Source organism: Pleurodeles waltl, chromosome 4_1, assembly GCF_031143425.1.
Source record: "Pleurodeles waltl isolate 20211129_DDA chromosome 4_1, aPleWal1.hap1.20221129, whole genome shotgun sequence".
Taxonomy (NCBI): domain Eukaryota; kingdom Metazoa; phylum Chordata; class Amphibia; order Caudata; family Salamandridae; genus Pleurodeles; species Pleurodeles waltl.
The window spans coordinates 231,199,448-231,219,958 of record NC_090442.1 but is presented as its reverse complement, the minus strand read 5'-3'; the positions used below and the strand labels follow the sequence as shown (position 1 = coordinate 231,219,958).

The window sequence follows — 20,511 nt, the reverse complement described above, 5'->3', positions numbered from 1 at the left end:
TGACTACCCCCCGCACCAACACCCACGTGCTGGCCAGACGTGAGGTGAGCCGGCGAGTCTGGGGCTGTGTAGGACAGGGCAGCAAGGGGATGAAAAGCTCCAGGTGATACTGGGCCCCCTCAACGTTTGAGGCATGCTGTCGGCAGGCTGAAGCCCCGCCCGCAGGGGAGCCAGTTACTGATCAACTTGCGGCTACCTTGCCCCGTTCTGGCGCAGAGAGAGAGAGACCTCACCTAGCCCACACCTGGCTAGGCTGGTAGTAAGGAGAAGTTGTTTTCATGGGTCGTCATACCCCGTCAACCTGCCTGCAACTACTGCTCGTCTCGCCCATGTGAGCCTGCCCCGGGGTTTCCAGTGCAGGCAAGAACTCTGCCATTCACCTGGTGATGCTCATCTGCCACAGCCCTGTCTGTTTTCATTTACGCCTATTGGAGGGACAGAGGGGCGAGGCTGCACGAGGCTGGGTACCCCCATCTCATTTCTGCAGAGTACACGCATGACAGCACAGTTCACAGGCTCAGGAAAGGTTTCCGTGGCTTCATGGTATGGCTACAGCGCCCCCAGTAGTTGGTCACCACTCCGCGCCGGCTTGAATGACTGCAGCCAGAGCACGTGTTTATAGTTGACCAAAAAAAGTAAATAAGGGAAAGAACGAACTAGAGACATAGCCCATGGCAGAGTAGAGTGCTGGCCTGCAACACAGAGAAGCGAGACCTGGTTCAGCACAGCAGGAGGCCACCCAGCAACAAAAGAGCCCAGCACCTGCATGCCAGTACTTTCCCCCGCATCTCCTCCAGTGATGCCAGTGGGGGCGAAATGGCCAGTGGTTTTGAGAAAGGCTACTGCGGCCCAGAAATAAACTCGCTGCAGTGCCACCTAGTGGTGGCTCAGTGAACTCCGCCAGTGCAAAGCAAGCAGGATCTGCCCACCAGAGGGCAGTTGTGTGAAAAGATGGCACTGCCATAACAGGTGAGGTGGGAAGTATTGTGGGCCCCCCGGTCGTCCACTCAACATCCCCCACAGGGACTAAGGGAGACAATGATGCATCCTGGTGGCCGCCCATGGCATCGGCAGTAGTGAGTTTTGACAACAAGGAGGAAGAAGTGATGTTTTTTCTGACACACTGGCCGGCATGCATTTGAGAGAAGGGTGAGCCAACCCTGCAAGACTGATTGCACTCAAAGCTGCCAAAAGCTACTGACATGTGAGACAACACTAGTGAGCAATGAGGAGCCACATATGCTGCACGTGCACCCCCTACTGGCTACCTGCTGTTACCACAGTCAGGAAGATAGCACCACATGCGCCCAGCAGTGAAGGACACCACTGCAAGCCAAAAGAACAGGCATTCCAAGGGCCAGAAAAGGGGACACATGGAGAAAAAAGAGACCACGAGGTGTGCGCAGACAGCTGCACCATTCAGTCGGACAGCGAGGGCAAACCCTGCCTGCTGCACCCAGGATCTGACAATCGCCTCTGAGGAGCTGCTGGACAACTGGAAGAACTCCAAAGAACCCCAGAGGATCTCCATGCTTTGCAGAATGCCAGAGAACTCCCTTCAGAGTGGAGGTACCACTCTAAATCCACATGGAACCAACAAACCAGTAAGGTCCACTTCATTGACCGGAAGCTAACTCCGGACCGGGATGCCACAGCTGGAATAAACTTCACACCAAAGAATGTGAGGACACACCCTGCCAGTATGCCAAGCTTGGTGGCACTGCACCCTCCAGTGGCTGAACCACAACAATACCCTGGGTATAGGTCACCTGATTTCGGACAACCAAAAAACAGCCTATCCAAGACCGTAAAAGGACCATGAGGAAGCCCCAGTAGAGGGACTTCACAAACAATTTTGACCGCTGGCCAGAGTTCCCCCGTTGTCCTGCAATTGACCGTTGACCAACTTACCTCCTGCTTCTGAGGGCATCCTTGCGCACTGCTCTTGGATCACCACTTGCTCTGAACCCGGCTGCCCGGCCGCCCTGTGCCCTGCACTGAAGATCGAGCTGTGCTGTAAGGGTCCCCGACCCTTTGTGACCTCGACACTCCAAGGGGACTCCCAGGAATCGCCTTTAAACTTACCTGAGCAGTGTTTTTCCAAGAAGTCCCCAGCAGTGGCCCTACACCAGCTCTAGAGACATTTTCCCGCTGCTCCTGCCGGAACCGGGAGCCACCTGAACATCTCCAGCTGGGACATTGTGCCCACCGACAGCATCAACCAACTTGCAAAAGAAGAACGTCGTAAACCTACTGTCTGGTTTTATATGCATTTTTAAAGTTTATCATCCATTGATTCCTATGGTACTTAATTACACACTAAAAGACTATTTTTATCAAACTTCAGAAATTCATATCTCGAAAAGTAGTTAACCAATTTTGATGATCTTGGTCTTAAATTTTTCATAAAAATCATAAGTACTTTTTATAAATTGGTCTCATTATTCATTTGAGTGTGTGAGTTGCAAGATTGGTACTGTTTGTACAACAAATGCTTTGCACTTTTCCAAGATTGGCCTAACTGCTCGACCAAGCTACCATAAAAATTAGAGCATTAGGTGTTCTAGTTTTTACCCCTATAAACCTACGTGTGGTTGCGTGGACCCTCTGCACAGTGTGCCTAGCATTGCACACTACATAGAGGACCAGCCTCCTACAACAGGAAGAAGGAAGAGTAGACGCTCCAGTCAGGCAGCAGTGCACCAAGAAGATCCTGGAAGGGACAGGACCTGCAAGAGGACGCAACTGAAGACAAAGCACCGTCTGAGATGCAGCATACCACCAGTGAGAGGTCCATGTGACGCAACATGTGACTTGTGCAATCCCACATCACAAAAGAAAATGGGAAGGAGAAGAGAGAGGAACATGGCACAACGCAATGTCATGAAGAAGGTTTGACGAAGAGAGGTTTGTGACAGACCTGTCACACAGAAGATTAGGAACACCACAGGTGTGCAAGAGAAAAAGGAGAAGAGTGATAGGACTGAGGACTCGTACCAGTACAGGAAAGGGCATCGATCAACACAAGCCAGACACCGGGGGTCACTGGAGACAGCTCCGAGGGTGGACCAACTGTAAGCCGCCAGCAAGCCTGAACCACGTCCAGGCCCCACGCTTCTCAGTGCAACCGTCCAGCCACCTGTCACCAGCTGCTTGACATATATGGCATCCCTGCGGGGAACTGCACATGCCGAATGAGAACCCCAAGTGGCTACAAAGCCCCTCGAGTCATCCCTTCTCCAAGCAAGACACCGCCACCTGTTGATCAAACTATTAGTTGGTAAGATCATCATCGTCACCAGGTGCACTACCCGACCCACCTAAGGAGCCTTGCACCAACAGAGTGGAGCCGCATGTCTGCCAAAAGACTAAAGTTGACAAGGCAGCCCTGGCACTGTGGGAGGTTGATCACCCAGAAATCTGCCATGAGCCCCCGTGAACCTGAGACCTGCCGGAGAGAGCATACTTGACCATTGGACCATCCACCCTTGGGGGTTGCACGAGGCTTGGATGTGGCCCTGTTGGGAGTTCCACAGTGACCCCGTTGCTGCGACCTATGAGAGGCCCGTGGCAATCCAGAGGCAAGGGTCTCAAGGGAATTCCAGTGAGAGGGGAGTCCCAACAAGAGAGATGTGTCAGAAGCAGCTCCACAACAGGCACCGGGAAGCACTGAGGTCATGGACGGAGGCGTAGTCTTCCAAGGCTATTGGACAAAGGCCAGTGCACCTGAGTTCTGATGGCCAGAGCACACAGACCCTGTGACAACCACCCTTGCAACTCAAAGTGCGACTTGGATATTGTCCTGCTGGCTGATCATCAGTGACGCCTTCTCTTGGCCTGTGATAGGCCCTGCACAGTCCACACGGTCCTGTGGCATCCCGGCAAAAGGGCCTTGAGGAAGCTCCTGTGCGATGGAGTCCTGGCACGAGAGGGAAGCCAAAAGCTGCTCTACCAGCAGACGTTAGGAAGCACCAAGACCTTTAAGGAAGATGCCCTTTCATCCATGTCATCCTCAGTCTTTGCAGGTTGGCTATCCATGGAGCCTAAATGCCTTCAAAGAGATCCCTGCAGTGGTCTCCCCACTGCTCCTGATGCACCCTTTTTGAATTCTGTAGAAAGCCTTCACCACTGTTCAGGATGCAACATCCCAGTGGACTTTGTAAATATACTCCAACACCATGAGACCAGGCAGTACAGGACCAACAGTGCCCACCCGAGTGGACTGTAACGTCATGGACAGGCGATTAAGGGATTTGGACTTAATCAACACTGCCATTCGTGCCCAGAGTAGTCTGGTTAAAATATGGAGGTGTGTCATGATGCGAGGTGCCCCCAGCTGCACCTGTCCACTCATCGTGTCTTGTTTTCAAAATAAAGATTGGGAGGGATGTAGAGTCCAGCTGGACTCAATGTTTGGTAATGATGTGTCTCCAACATCCATTCCTCAAGGGCTGATTTCCACACTCACCCCACACCCATCCCTCACAGGTGTCACTGGCCTGCTAATAAAAGGGGCCGGGCGCACGTGCCTGAGGCCACTTCTAGTCACCACAATGCTGTGTCTGTGTGGTCATTTTACATAGCATGTGGACCTAGGGCCCCCAACACTACATCGCTGACCCCATCCCACTCTGTGGCGAGTGAGGGACTGCTGCCTTCCCTCCCCAACCCTCCTGGGACTTCCCAGGCTTAGGACTTCTGCTTTTCCTTATTGGCTTACCTTATTGAGGGAAGGCAGCAGTCTCCCCCCCCCCCCCCCCCCCCCCCCCCCCCCCTTCTTGGGAACTCCGAGGCAGAGCTGCGCAGTTAAGTATGATTTTATTTTTGATGTTTGGTGTGTGTGTGCCTGCATGAATATTTGAGAGTGCTTGTTGTGCATGGATGTGTGTGTGTGCATGTTTGAATGCATGAGTGAGTGTTTATGCCCCGACCGCCTCCCTTCCTGCTAAAAGTATAGGCCGCCACTGATCTTTTAAGAAGAGATCTTAACATTGCGACGAACTACAGAACACCCCAGGAAATAACCTTTCAGGACAATGATCAGCCCTGCACCACAGCGATCACAAAATCAAGGCATTCATTGTGCAGATAGACGTTGCTGAGATATAGTTTAGAGGCTAGAATATTCCACATTAACAAGGTACTTTTGGCAAGTTTGTAACTGATGCCGTATCTGCTGTAATGGCAATCCGTTCGAAGAATACAGTTTAAAGGATAGAGATAGCGCGCGCTGTTGAAGATTACCAGGTTTGTGGCGCTTTGTATACACGTGCCCACTGGACCCGTATGCACTGACTTCTGCTACTGTTTATATGCTGATCCAGAACCAGCGCAGCGAGCAGCACCTGCCGACTTCAAACACACCCTTTCCTAAAGCTTCCCAGCGCACATCCATCTCCTCTCCTGCTACTTCTGTTTTCAGTTTGCTTTCATCTGGAAGCTCCTCAAGGATTTCTTGGTCATCAATGCACTGAAGGTTTATTTTTTTTTGGTTTCAGTTCCGTGTTCTACGTGAACTGATTTCATGGTGCAGCAGGGCCACCTAGTGATATTTTGTGGCATTTTTTCACTATTACAGCAATTGCCACGGCTTTAAGTCATCTGTGGTTGACTTCAAAACAGACAGCAGTAACTTTGTTCTTCCTTAACCTCATGCATTGGGCCCAGTCAGCGCGTTGGAGCAATAGAGACATTATATATGTATGTATATATGTAGCAAACGGTCTTAAAAGCGGAGCACTCTGACTGCTGCTGCAAGCGTTGGAGTAAAGACCACTACCGCCCAATAAATTCAAAACCAACAAAAAGCGCTGCACTCCCGGAGGTTTCTCTTTACAATTTCCATTTATTCTTTGAAGCAGCATGAAAACAGACCCCACAACTCGTTTCAACTCTTTGTCGAGTGGTATGTAGTCTCTATTCTCACGTTATTCACACAATCATGTCTTTTATTTGCACAAAAAGGATTCTGGGGACTTGTAATTCACGCAGAAGCATTCTAGGATTTGCAGTTCTCAAATGTAATCCACTTGGGGCTTTTCAATAGGCTGACACATCATTAATTTCATCACTCAGACAATGAGGATTCGATAGATTAATTTAATTGCATTGTATCGTTTTGCTCTGTGCACCTACGCTTTCCAATCTGATAACAATGTTTCTAATCCTCTCACAATTCATTAACAAGCCGTGCCCCTGTATTTCAAGCACTACCATTAACACAGCGATAATTACGTAGCAGCTTTCCAGTCCCAAGCTTCTTGAGAACAAAACAATTATTGTATTGCACATCTCTTCCGAGCCTTTACTCAATTAAAGTGCCGCATCGGTATCGTGACACATCAAAGGGACATATGCTCACCATATTTCTAGATGAGACTGTCCCACAAGTGGCAGAGTGGCGCAAGGCGCATTAGAAGTTCCTACATACCAGCCATTAGTCTTCCATTGTGCAGTAGAAGGCAGGAGCATCGTATCCCCTCGCCTCCTCTTTGACACCTTATGTCAAATTGTCAATACTGGTAATCATCGAAACATCATCGAAACATAATAAGGTGTTTTTTGCTTGCCTATATCTTTGGCGCCGTTTCATGGATCTTCACAAAATCTTCCCAAAAAATTTGACAGTCACCGGACCTGCTGTTTGGAAAGTTTCGGGGTGGTCTGTCAAGCGCGGGCCGAGATAAAGGGGGGGGAGGTAAAAATGTAAAGCTTTTCCAATATTAATTCCCATAGGAAAAATTGAATGGCGCTCGCTCAAAAAACACTGGACCGAATTACATCAAATTTGGCAGAAAGGTAGCTCTTGGTCCAGAAAGAGACTTTTTTGTTATTTGGTGTAAATCCGTTCAGTAGTGTTTGAGAAATTTAAGGAAATCCAAATTTGTATATCAAGGGACGCTAACAATTTGCGACACCTCCCGATCTTGCGCAGAGAGCTGACTGGCTGCCAGCCCTTCAATAAGGAAGTGTTGGCAGCCATCTTGGGACTCAGCTGAAGCCAAGTTCCATAAAAAAAGAATAAAGAAAACTAAAGGGGTCAGGGTATGACACCCTGACCTTTTAGCTCTGGTGCTGGGGTCCCAAAGGGGCCCACCCCAGGGCTAAAAATCATTTTTTAAAACATTTTAACTGCAAATTTGTGATGGGGTCTACTGTAAAAATTAAAAAAAGAAAACAAGCATGGGCTCCTACGCTTGTTTTTAAATAAGGCCCCGGGTAGGCCAGGTTCTGGGGGCACTCTTTTCTTTTTAATAGTGAGTGGCCTCTTTGCCCACCACAGCCCTGGGGACCACCACCCCAAGGGTGAAAATGCTTTTAGTATGTGGGGGAGGCCTGATGGCTCCATCACAGCCCGGGAACCATCCCCTCCCCGGGACTGTGCCTACTTTGGAGGGCAGGCCCGCTCAAGGAGCCACTGATGACCCAGGAGACCGCCACCCCCCCCCCCCCCAGGTTGGCTTCTGCTTTGTCCTGGAATGCCCATCCCGGGACGTAGCTGTTTGCTATGGCTTGGCTGCAGCTTTGAAGCTGCAGCCAAGTCACAGCAAACACTTCGATTTTTGACAACGGGATCTGTTAAATAGGTCCAGCTGTCAAAAACTAGAGCCTTCATCTCTGTCCCCTGCACACAGGAATGCGTGCAGGGAACAAAGTTGAAAGGTTTGCTTCAGCAACCATGGAGCTGCTACTTAAAGCAGCTCTTTGGTTGCTTAAGCAAAGGGCCCCAGGGGACTTGTTTCAAAATTAAAAAAATAGTTAAAACAAATCCATGTAGGGACTGTGGAGGAGCCATTGAGGGCTCCACCACGATCCCAGATAGCTCATTAAGGGCTAAAAAAAGCAAGTAAAAAAAAAGAATAGCGAGCCTTGAGGGTTTGAGTCCAGCCAGACTTGTTTCCCTCTCTTTTTTTTTTTTTTTAACTAGAAATGTTTAAGGCTCATACCAAAAGGTGATCTTACTCTTTTTAAATGACAAATACATTTTTCTTTTGAATTAGTATTCTAAGTATAACATATATCAATCAATAATTCGTTAAGTGCGCTACTCACCCGGTAGGGTCTCAAAAGCCCTATATTAAAGCCTAAACTCTCTATCTCTCTTCCTCTCACTCTCTTTCTCTTTCAATCTTTCTCCCACTCACACACCCACTCAGACATTTACACACCCACTCAAAGACACACTCAGACACTCACGCAGTCACTCACAGACTCACTCAGACCCTTGTGCACCCACTCACAGCCCCTGTCAGACCGTCACGTACCCACTCACAAACCCACTAAAATGGTTACACACCCACCCACAGACCCACCCACACTCACACACCCACTCACAGACCTACTGACACCCTCATGCACCCACTCACAGACCCTCACACACACTGATGCACCCACTAAAACACTGATGTATGCACTCTCACACACAGACAGACACTCTCAAGGCCACTCTCAGCCCCAGATACGTCCTCTCACACCTATTCTCATGCCCAGAGAGGCCACTGCCAACTCCTGCTGCACTTTCCCAAAGGGCCATACACAGCATGGGGTTGGGTGGTTAGGGGGGTTGGCTGCAGGCCATGTCTTGCGGGTAACCTTTGCTGTGCATGGATGAAGTCCGTGCACAGTGCAAGGTTGGGTTCTTATAGCGGGTGTGGTCAACCACTGCCGTGCACAGCAAAAGGAAAAAAAAAACATAGAAATTCACTTAAGTAACTATAACTTGTGCCCTAAGGTAACTATAACTCGCTCCCTCCCCATGCACTGCCAATTAACCCACAAATTACAGCACTCATGACATCTTTGATAGCATAATTGCTAATATCAATGTAATATTTGCAATAAAACTTTTGATGAAAAAACTGTGCGTGGCGGGGGGTGCGAGTAATAGTCACTGAGTATAAGTGCTGTGTCTCCTGCAGTCTGGAGTTACAGCACTCCTTTTTTCCTTCTCAGGCTCTTTGTCTTTTTAAGGCCATTGATCTCTCTTCTTCTACTCCCCCTTCAGTGGAAGTGAACCCTGGGAAAACAAAAAGAGTTCTTTTACCTATCTGAAATATCAGACTATTCCACACCACCATTTTCCAGTGAATTTGTGCCTCTTTAACATGTGGGACATAGTCATCCATTTCCAATGCTTGCCGTGAATATAGTAGTGATCTTTGGGCTCTTACCTAGCCCCTACAACTCCACAGTGTGGTCCTGGTCCTCCACTAGACTCTTTCACACACATCTCGGTGTCTCCTTTAGTCTCAGTGTCATCACTCGGGTCGGCTTCTCCTTCGGTCTTGACGTTCTCCCCTGAATCGACATGTCCCCTCTCATATAGCTTCCCCCTCTCATTGAAAGGTGGGCTTTACAAATGTTATTAATAATAATACAGGGAGGAAAGTGTTTTTTGTTGCTGACCTGGCAAGGTTGATATAGCACCAGGATACCTGTGAGGTTAAAGCTGCACTTAGCAAATATTATTAATGTTAATCATAATATAGCTGCCATTGTGGCATGCCCGCAGGAGTTTGTGCAGAAGAGCGCAACCTTATGATTAGAACTACACCCTCCTCATCATGTCGGGAAATGAAGGCGGCCATGTTGGGTTTCTCAACATACTGCTTAGCGGCCCTTCCACAGACACGTAAGCCTGCCCTGAGGATGCAGTTGCACCCAGGAGCAAGAGAGCAAATTATGTTAGTAGTAAGTTGCAGTGAGGCCAAGTGCTGGGTCAAGATATATCCCAAGGTGTTCAATGAGAATTTAGGGAAGTTGTTGGGTTTGAACCCTAAGTTTGTTTTAAAAGGGAATGCCTAACCTAAAGTAAATAAGGTGAGAAAGCTTCCCTTTGTCATCAGAGAACAAGTCAAATGTGAAATACAAAAACTGAGTAAATAACATCATAGCATAAATCGAATTGTTAAATTGGTTGGCGCCTATTGTGGTGGTCTGCAAACCTGATTTTTTTCAGTGAGGATGAGTATTAATCTATGTGATCTTAACAATGCTATCTAGATTGACTACATCCTCATCCTGAATATCAGTGAAATGCTGCCTGCAGTCGGTCAGGCGGACTGGTTTTCCCCCATTGATTTATCATCTGCGTATCCCAGGATTGAATTGCATTCATCACAATGTCCCTTAATATCCTTCATCACGCCATTTAGGGCATTTTAGTTCAAACATATGCCCTTTGGCATAGCATCTGCTAGTGCGGATTTCTAGTTGTAATGAAAAAATTGCTTTGCAAAATTCTTGGGGTGGGTTATTTCTAAGATGATGTATTGGTCTACCATAAATCAGAGTTTGAACATGGTGAGCATCTGGAGGAATATAGATTCTTTAGTGAACAATTAAATACAATCATTATAGTAGATTCCTATGTTCTTCAACAAGTACTATATCAATTTAACTGCTAACATGCAGCATCTAGAAAGCATACATCAATAACAGATTAAAAGGGCAACATTTTAAGATGAGGAGAGGTGAAAACAGCACTTTAAAAACTCTCTGCGTACAAAACCTGAAATGCTGCCTTTGCCTCTGGTATAAAATCCAATTCTAATGCCTAGGTCAAGTGCAAATAAGGATAAAGTGTGATGTTTTTAGCAGCATGTTAAATTAGGAGGCCTACTTTGAAAATGTATAGTCTCATCTCATAAAGACCATAAAGTGTGCTATTTAACTCCAATAAAAGGGCCAAATCTAGGGCCTAGGTAACATGGAAGATTTCTAGCAGCATGGTTAACCAAAAAGGTCCTATGTGTATACAATTATTATATGACCTCATAAAGACTATATGGACCATTATTACATTATTACAGTTCACTACTATACCCAATACCTAGGGTGCTAGCTTCGACTGAGATAATTGGTTAGAAAAGACCATACATGTCAAGTTGTTATATAGCCTCCTGAGGAACATGCAAGTGCTCCGATCACCACATGCAGTTGAGCAAGTCAAATAATTTTCCCATTGTCTGCTTTATTTAAGTTTTTGGGTCCAGTTAATGTAAAATGGGTGTCACATACCCCTGCGGAACTCATTTGGAGCATATTTGTATAGACCTGGTTCCTTCAGTGTCCACCACAATTGCAGGAGTTGCTAGAAAAGATTTGACGAATTTAAAAAAGGGAGCCTTTAGCTGTGATGATTAGCCTGCCAGGCATGCTAGCATGACACCTTGCCAGGTCCTGATATTTAGGGTGCGTCATATTGGGCGCAACCAGAACAGTCGTAATGGGACCAGCGTTTTACAGATGCAGAGGATATGGGATAGGGATTCCTCTCCTTTTGAGCAGAAGTGTAATTTGCTATTTGAATCCTCAAAGTTCCTCTGGCCATACCAATAAGTTTTCAGGGGTATTAGCTTAAATCTTAATCTCATCACTTGATTTTTCATCTTCTTGCCAAAGGGCAGTGAGAGGTAGGTCAGAAGGGTCCCTGGATCATACAGTGTTGCTGCCCAGGCACCATGGGCCCGTTTTTTCAAGGCTTGAACCTTTTGTTCCCTCTATATTAGTTTTGTTTGCTTGACCAACAGTTTTGAAACTAGGGTGGCAGAGAGAACACTTGACCAGATCTCTCGGGCCATCAAAACATCCAGTGCAATGTTTAGGTAACTATGGTATTTGTCCTGGGGTTGCTTACTAATTCCTAAATTACATGCTTTAGTGTGTTAACTCTTCGCTGCTTGACCTTAAAACAGTAGGCCAATAAATTTGCCTTCAAAATAAGATGCTGAGAAAACAGGCAGAACTGTAACTGCATTTGGGCATGTGAAGTGCTGTCTAGTAGGGAGAGGACTCTTTTATAGCAAGTGGATTGCGCCCTGTTTAGCCAGTTTGCCAGCTTATCTCTGTATATCGTTCCTCCACAGGCAATGGTAGGTAATATTTTGCAGCCCATCACCTTTAAGATCAGCCTTAGGTCAGGGTTCACCATTGATTTCTGTAGCTTGCAGAAAGCTCATGTCAGGGAATTTGCTGCTGCCTGCGGGGCGGTGATGTGTGGTGCGATGTAGCCAATATAGTCCGGCCATACTCCCAGGTGTTTGTACGCGTCAACAATTTCAACCCCACACTCCTCAATGAACCAAGCTCTCCTTTTTTCAGTTTACACCAAAAGATCATGACCTTTGTTTTTGCTACATTAATCTTCAAATTGTTGACTTTACAATAAATGGCAAGTGCTTTAACGAGTCTCAATAGGCCTACCGGTGTCTGATCAAAAAAGAACTGTTGTCTGCATATTGGAGCTACTGGACATTGGTACCAGCCAGCTTTGGTCGAAATGTCCTCTCCTATTTGAGATGCTCCATTAAGTCTACTAAGTAAAGATTGAATAGTAGTGGTGCCATATGCAGCCTTGCTTCAGGCTTTTATTTGTTATGATTTTTACAGTAGAGGTCCACCATACACTGACTTTTATCTTCAGCCAAGTGTTGGTATCCAGTGATATTATGGCTCTCAATAAATGCGGTGGGATGCCCCAGGCATTCAGCTTTTCCCAGAGATTTAGTCTAGCGACACTATCAAATGCTGTTTGAAAGTCCATAAACCCAACATAAAGGAACATAATCCTGGATGCCATGGATTGGGGGATTTAAGTTATCTTTGATGTGTCAGCCCTTTTGGAAGCCTGTTTGACTTATGGGATCTGCTTTTTTCCAGCTGTCCAGGTTTGGAGTTCCTTATTAAGAATAATTGCATAGAACTTCCCTTCCGTATCCAAATCAGGTGATGATTTCCCAGGCAAGGTATGGACCCTTTCTTATGTAGGGGAACCAATAAGGAGCCTCTTCATGATTCTGGAATAGATACCCCCAGCAGATACTCTTGGAATAGGGGGGGCATTATTTAGGCCCATTTTTTGGGGCCCATTTAAGTATCGCAGCTTGAATGCTGCTTGGGCCTAGGGCTCCAATTGAGCACATTGCTCTGATGACTTTCACCACTTGGTCTAGGCTTATTGATGTTATTTCCACTTTTTCCCTGCCCGAGATCTACAGCCTCTGGAGAAAGTATTGGACATTCTTCAACAAAGTGGTCTAACTGTTAGGGCTGAGAAATGCAAATTGAAGGTAGACAGTGTTACTTACTCAGGAAATTTTATCAATGGAAAAGGGATTAGTCTGCAAGATAAATTAATTGATAGTATCCAAAATGCTGCTGTCCCAAGTAGCAAAGAGGATTTATGGTCCTTTTTGGGGCTAGTTAACCTCTATTCACAACATATGAGAATGTTTACTAACAAGACCAAGTATATGCACATTTTATTAAAGAAGTCTGCCAAGTTTCTTTGGAAACATAAGTGTCAAGATGAATTTGAGAAAATGAAATCTGAGATTGAAGGGGCCCTCTTCTAGGCATTCTTTTTACATTAAGAACAAGACAGTATTGATAACCAATGCAATTCCTCATGGTCTAGGAGCAGTGTTGAGCCAGGTTTAAAACAATGAGGTCATCATTGCTTATGCATCATGCACATTAAATGATAAAGAAAAGCAGTACCCAGTGATAGAAAGAGAAACCCTTTTATGGACTATGAAACATTTTAGAGCCTCTATCTGGGAAATTCCATTTAAGGGTCAGTCTGATCACAAGCCACTGATACATTTATTAACTACGCCAGGATCTGGGCTTGCTTCACACAGGACCACAAATGGTAAAGTGTGTTCAGAGTGGTTGGCTCAGATGTTTTGAAGGTTTTGAGAGGTTTCCTTGTAGTGGTTTGAGATTGACTTAATGGATGAGAAAGATAGAAGGTCTAAAAAGGTATTACGATTTGTGGACAAAATCTTCATAAGTGAAAGTTATCCTGAGGATGTGGTTTTGGACAAGAGTGCACAATTGTGCTCAAGTGAAATGGAAAAATATCTAAAGGACTACAATATTGTGCACAAGAAGATGACTCTGTACAACCCTGAAGCTAATGGTTTAGTAGAAAGGGTAAACAGAGTAGTCAAGGAGAGTATTCAGTTGGTGATTGTTAATAGTAAACCATGTATTGAACAGGTAGATCTGCGAAGCAAGTATGATAGTGACAAAATCGAATTGAAAGTCAAGAAGAGACAGGAAAGGTATTAGCTATGGTTTGTTAAAAAAACAAAAAAGCATATTGGAGTGGAGGTGGGTCAGAGGAAAGAGGAAACTATATTGTCAAAACCTATTAAGGTGATTAAGTGGGTAGAACCTATGTCAAGGTAAAGGATTTAACTGTTTGGAGGAAAAGTAGAATTGTAGTGTATGAAAACAAGAAGAATGATACAGAATTTGGAGCAGCAATGGATCACATGAATACAGAAAGAAACAAGTGTAGCGTGGAAAGAACTAGATGCATTATTTAGACTTTGGCGGATGGGGTTACTCAGTCACAAACATGACGGACATCACGTCCGCCTTATTATGATTCCAATTTACCTTATGGAGATCATAATACAGTGGATGGGATGTCCGTCACATTTGTGACCGAGTAATCCACCCGCCAAACTCTAAATCAGGCCCTAGTTTTTACCTGTGAAGTTCAAAGATTTTGTGATGAGGAAATGATCCATGCTCCTGTGGAAAAACGATGAAATAAGTTCAGTTCAAACATGCGTCCAAATTAGGATGTGTGTTATATTTAATATTATAGAACCATTGTAATTCATTTTATATATAGATGTAAATAGGTTACATGTAAGTTGGAGGATATAAGGAATATATATATATATATAGCACTTGTAGCCAGAAAATATTAAAACAATTATATTTATATATATATTAGTTATGATGAGGGGATATGTCACATTTCACTTTTAAGAATTGATTCTATGGAACGTTTTGATATGATGTGGGCAGGTCGACAGCAGCATAGTTGAGTTGCTCGAAAAATCTACTGCTATATCTACTTGTGCTCTGGATTGCATCTTTTAAGAAGAGATCTTAACATGTCATATTTGTAACTTGTTCGGTCTTGGTTGTTTGTTCTTCCAGCTGATTTTGTTTGACCAAACAGAGTACTTTAAACTGGCTCCTGCTGCCACTTATGGAATGGACACTGCTGGCTATGTTTACGTTCCTCAATCATGCCAAAATGGAGCGAGTAAGCATTTGAGAAAAACTGTGCATTACATTTTTACTCTTATTAGAATTGTTGCAAGTGTTATAAGTATCTTTATTTATATTAAAGTATCAAATATAAACAATGAGATTACAGACTGTAATTTGAAATTAATTATTGATATATGCATGTTTTGTGTTGGTTGTGATTGTCTAAAGGAGTTCTATTTTATATGTAGAGTACCTGTGGATAATTCCTCAATATCCTTTCCTTTAATATTAATTAACCATTTAAATAGCTCACATACCGCTTGTCATTTTTAATTACATCTCTTATCAATTTTAATTATATCTCTTCGTTATTACCCAGCTCAGTGTTGCATTGTTTGTCATCCTAGGATAGATAATACAAACTGTGTCAGCTTTGCTGTCACTCAGAGATTTCAACAACAGTAACTGAAGCTATTGGGTCACCTTACCAACTTATGTTGTATGCATGTTTGATGTTAATTGTATATGCACAGATATGCAAGAGATTAATTGGTGAAAATTAGGCTGAAGCCTGATTTGTGTTTCATATACATTTACAGTGAGACATAGGTGGTAGGTTCCTACTGTGGTGAATGTAGTGTTTTCTGTGGAGAAGTAGTTTTAGTTTTGTTCTGAATTGTAGAAGAACAGAGGCAATTCTGCTAACAGATGGGGATATTGCTCCAGATCCAGGGTAGGTTGATGGAGAGGATCTCTCATCTTTTTCTTTTTTTTGCATTTATTTTTTCCATTGTGTTGATGCCTGGCTTCTTGTGTTGCACTGTCCTCCTGAGGTGGTAATTCTCTGGGCTAGGTCTGAATGGGTTCCATTTTTTTGTTAACGTGTACATGATGCAGGTGACATAGAAGATGATTTGGGCAGGATGAGAGTTTCTATGTTTTGTGGAGGAAGTCTTGCATCTAAATTGTGTCCTATGAATAAGTGGTCTGTGTCTAGGGTGAACGCAAGTGGGTTTGCGATGGTTGTCTGCTGGAACGGCGAAGTCACCATGTCAGATGTGATAATATTGGCTGGATTTGGAATTCATGTCATAGCAGATAGCCATGCTGTAATTTGACATTGATTACTACTATTGGTAATAAGGAGGAATTCTGTCTTGGAGTTAACTGTATACAGTTGCATAGCAATGAGTTCTCGATTAGACAGAGGCAAGTTTTCAGGCAATGAATGTCACAGTGAGGAGACCCTCAGGAACAGTTATTTGTCAATAATGAAGCGGTGCATCTTCATGCTGCTTTAGGTGTGTTGTGTTCTATATAGAGACTGAAGGTGAAAAGGGAGAAAATTGAGTTATGAGATGCCTGACAAGAGGTGAGGAGTTTCAAGCATCTTAAGAGTCCCATCAGACAAGTTGGTGGCATTGGTAAGGTAAGAGATGAATTGTTGTCGGACCTTGTCAGAAAAGGCCATACTTGTTTCTAGGGTGTGGATGGAAGCTAATTTCTAGGGTGTGGCTTGGTGGTCAACTGTCAAAAACTTTGGATATGTGGAGTAGTATCTGAAAGCAGGGATCATTTTTGCAGTTAATAAGTAGGGAATTGCAGTCTCCGTGGTGCTGCAGTAGAGTGTGAAGCCAGATTGGGAGCCTCAACAAAAGATTTTCTTGTGATTGGACTATATAGTTTAATAAAGACTGTTTTCTCAATGGTTTTGCCATTGAGAGGTAGATGGGGCAATAGTTGCCAAATGGTCTGAATCAAGAATTGGTGTTTTCAGCAAGGGGGCGATCTGTCCTCTTTTGATGTTATCTGGGAAGTTTCTTTGGCTGAGGGAGCAATTTACATTGTTAAGGGACTTTGATTATCTTTTTGGTGACAAAGTGATTGATGTAATTGTCCGTAAAACCAAATGTGTTGTTAGTGGAGCTGAGAGAGCAAAGCAACAGTGTTTTCCTGTCTTGAAAAGTGTTGTTTTTCATCTATTGGTGGCTTCATGACTGCATTGCAGCAGGTGTCTTTTGCTGTGGCAATGAGGGATTTGAAAACAATAGTGTGCTTTGGGAGGGTGAGGTAATTGGAGGGGTTAGTCCATCTCCACTCCTTCTCTTGCTTGTGCATGAAACACATGTTCTGTGAGTGTAGCTGGCAGCACCATGGGTCTGAAGATTTGTAAATAGGTTGAGACCCACATGATGAGGTTAAGGGTGTTTCCTTTAGAATGTGTGTCTTTGGTTATGTGTTGCTTGATATACAGTGTGTTGAACAGTGTAAAGGGTCTATTTTAATTTTTAGTGTTTGTGTCACCAGGGAGGTTGAGGTCTCTAAGAAATGTGGATAGGTCTGCTGAATAGAAGGAGAGGTAATGAGGTCTGTGCTTTCATTATTGAAGTCCTTGTTGGTGCAGAGGTCAGCAGATCATATCCAACGTGGGTGTCTGGTATGATGAGATGGGGAAATTGCAGGTGAGCACTTGAATGATTTGATTGTAGTTGTTTCACTGAGCAGCCAGGGCTAAGTGGACTTGTGGATGACTTCCTATCTTGAATTATTTGATCAGTGTGTTCGATGCTGTAGTCTTAAGAAATGAGGACATCTAAGCTGTATGCAGATGTGGCTGTGAGCTAGGTTACTATGACAAGTAAATTCAGCTTGAATTGTGTGATGAGGTCTGTGAAGGAGGCAAAGGGAATAGTTAGCTGGAGGCCATGACTCTGGCACCAGGCTTTGCCTAGCCTATACAGGAAACTCCAATTTGTATGTCTGCCCTTAACTCGAGATGCCTGGGTGGTGGAATCATATGGAACAGACCTGTACAACTTTGCACGATACCATGGGTAAAAAAGATTAGATACTTGACTCTTGGACTTTGAATATGATCCCACCTTTATTTTAGTAACAACGTTTGCTTCATAAATAGGATTCTGATAAATTGGTGAAAAAATAAGCTAGTGTCTTAGTACATCAACTGCAGACAGGTATATGTAATATGAATGCCACAAAAGACGGATTACAGCATGTTCAATCAAACTTTCATCTGATATATTTTTAGAAAATGTACCTGGAAATAATGTGTATTAGGCACATAACAATGCCAGAGACTACAAGACATATTTAGATGTGTTATTGCAGTTTTTCACCACAAGTGTGTGGACACAAGAAATCATGATTGTTATTTTAAAGACTTTGGACCTGATTTAGATCTTCATGGGAGTTCCGTTGTCCCACTGTGGCAGCAGTTTCAAGTACTTCGTCAAGCTGATGTAATTCCAAACGCGTATTTAGATGTTTGGTGGCTGAACCTCTGTCCATGTCAACAGAGGGTAGTCCATTGTGTAAGTGATTTCCCGCTGCCAGTGTGGCAGATTCCTATGCTGGGTAACATTACTTCATCACCATTAGGGTGGCGGAATTGCACTAAGCATATTTAGATTTCACTATTGTGCTGACTTTGTTTCAGTGGTGGCTTACTGACAGCAGGAGTGCGTCGCTGAACCCAGTCAACATTGTACTGTGTCTGTTGCTATTAGATGGATGCTAGCAGCACACAACTTATGTCTTTTGGCTAATTGATTACATCTACATACCACATTATAAAACACACTCCATTTCAGACCATGTTCTTTTGCCATTCCACTGCAGAACACCACTTTGCTGCTGAATTTGCCACACAGAAGTCAGGTTATTTGTTTTTTTGTGCTCTCAGTTTATATTTCAGTTTTATTTGTTTTCCTAACATCTCTATTCATTAGTTCTCTATTTCATTCAAATGTATTTACTCATAAAGAAATACCCATTGTACAGAGGGGGAATTGTGAGTCATGGTGGATGAAATCATTAGAGTAGAGCCACAATTGTTTGGAGCCCAAGTACAAAATAAAGCCATAGCTCAGAAAAGGCAAATGTGGTCCAGAATAGCTGACATGGTGATTGCTGTAGCAAACAAGTTACACACACAGAAGGAAATTAGGAAGTGGTGGAATGACCTGCAGGGGAGGTTGCATTCCCTGACCTCCAAGCATCACCTGGAGGGCGAGAGGACTGGTGATGGTTCTCCCAGCCCCCCTTCCTTTTTTGTACCTGGGAGAAGAAGGGGTTGCAGATCCTACACCTTGAATGCTTGGCAGGAATCCCTGGTGGAGTGGAGACTGCTACGTTACACTTTTGAATGTCTCACTAAACATAAATGTCATTTTTGCTTTTACGTTAGCTATTGATAAAGTGTTTTGCACCTTTGTAAAATATATAAACCCAATTGTAAATTTTTTACAACTAGTGTTATCATCCAATTAGTAGCATGATTGTACTATCTCTTGTTTTACTACTGGGCAATATGTGTGGTCAATATGTTTGTTGTTCTTCACTGATCATGTTTAGCATTTGCTTGTTTGTCTGTTTTCTTAAATGTATTTTGTTGTAGTTAAGATAACAGGTCCAAAACTCCATCTATTAAAGTATGCAAGTATGGTGCTTATTAGTGTTTTCCCACCTATTCACATATTTCACATATGTAATTATTTAGGAAATTTGTGTGCATCTTCACTGCATATATTGTACTTACAATGTTCAACTTACAATTTTACAAGTGTTGTTAATGTTAAATTGAAATGACTACAACTATGATGATGCCTTGTTTTGGCATCTGGAAAGTAATTTTGAAATGTGATGTTGGTCATTCTCTCTATTATTCCATAAATGCACATATGTTAAAGTGTTATGCATTTGTCAATCTCCAACTTATGCTATTATTAGTGCTTATTGTCACTATTTTGTTTAGTATATTGTGACGTTCTTTTTATTTCGTTGAATTGATGTAATGGGTTTCACAAATAATAATATGTTGACATAAAGAATTTCTTCTATGTTATGCTGTATGTTGTATGCTGAATATAAGTTGTAATGATAATTGTACTTTGCAATGTGTATTTAATGACTAATGCTATAAATCCTACAACTTGTATAATAGCCTGAATTTTAGCCTGCTGTTCTTGGAATAGTTTACTTCTCATATCTCCTCTCTACTGTGTTGGGTTGAATGTGTGGTATATTTTATATACACTTCCTAAGTAATCTTTTTCTTTTCGAGACATCTCTTCACCTGTTTTTTTTAAGTTTGCATGTGTGTAATTTTAACTGTTTGTGTAATTACCAAAAAAACACTAAAAGTTTTAATCATATTATTAATTATCTTTTAACTCTTGAGTTGCTTCGCATGTAGCTCAAACCTCATATGATGTATAATCCAGACTTTAACATTTTGGTTTTCATGTAATCCATGTTAGATCCAACACCCAGAGTACGTGGACAACCATTTTCCACTGAGGATACCTCCAATCCAGACCAGGATCAAGCTTTCAGTGAGGACTCCACTCCTACAACTGCCTGTTCTGTCTGGTCTGTCTGGGAAGACAACTCCTGTGAGTCTCACTCTGCCCCCACCTACACCTCTTATCCCAGCTGTTACCACACATCAGCGTATGGATACCTCTATGT

General features: G+C 43.6%; 1 protein-coding gene across 1 annotated transcript in view; it reads left to right on the top strand.

The window, feature by feature from the left end:
* LOC138288499 (poly(3-hydroxybutyrate) depolymerase-like) overlaps positions 1 to 20,511 on the top strand; it is a 240,661-nt gene that overhangs the window by 90,356 nt on the left and 129,794 nt on the right. The window contains exon 7 of the mRNA XM_069230048.1: positions 14,965 to 15,073. Within this exon, the coding sequence (XP_069086149.1) occupies positions 14,965 to 15,073 (109 nt within the window). The remainder of the gene's footprint in view (positions 1 to 14,964; positions 15,074 to 20,511) is intronic.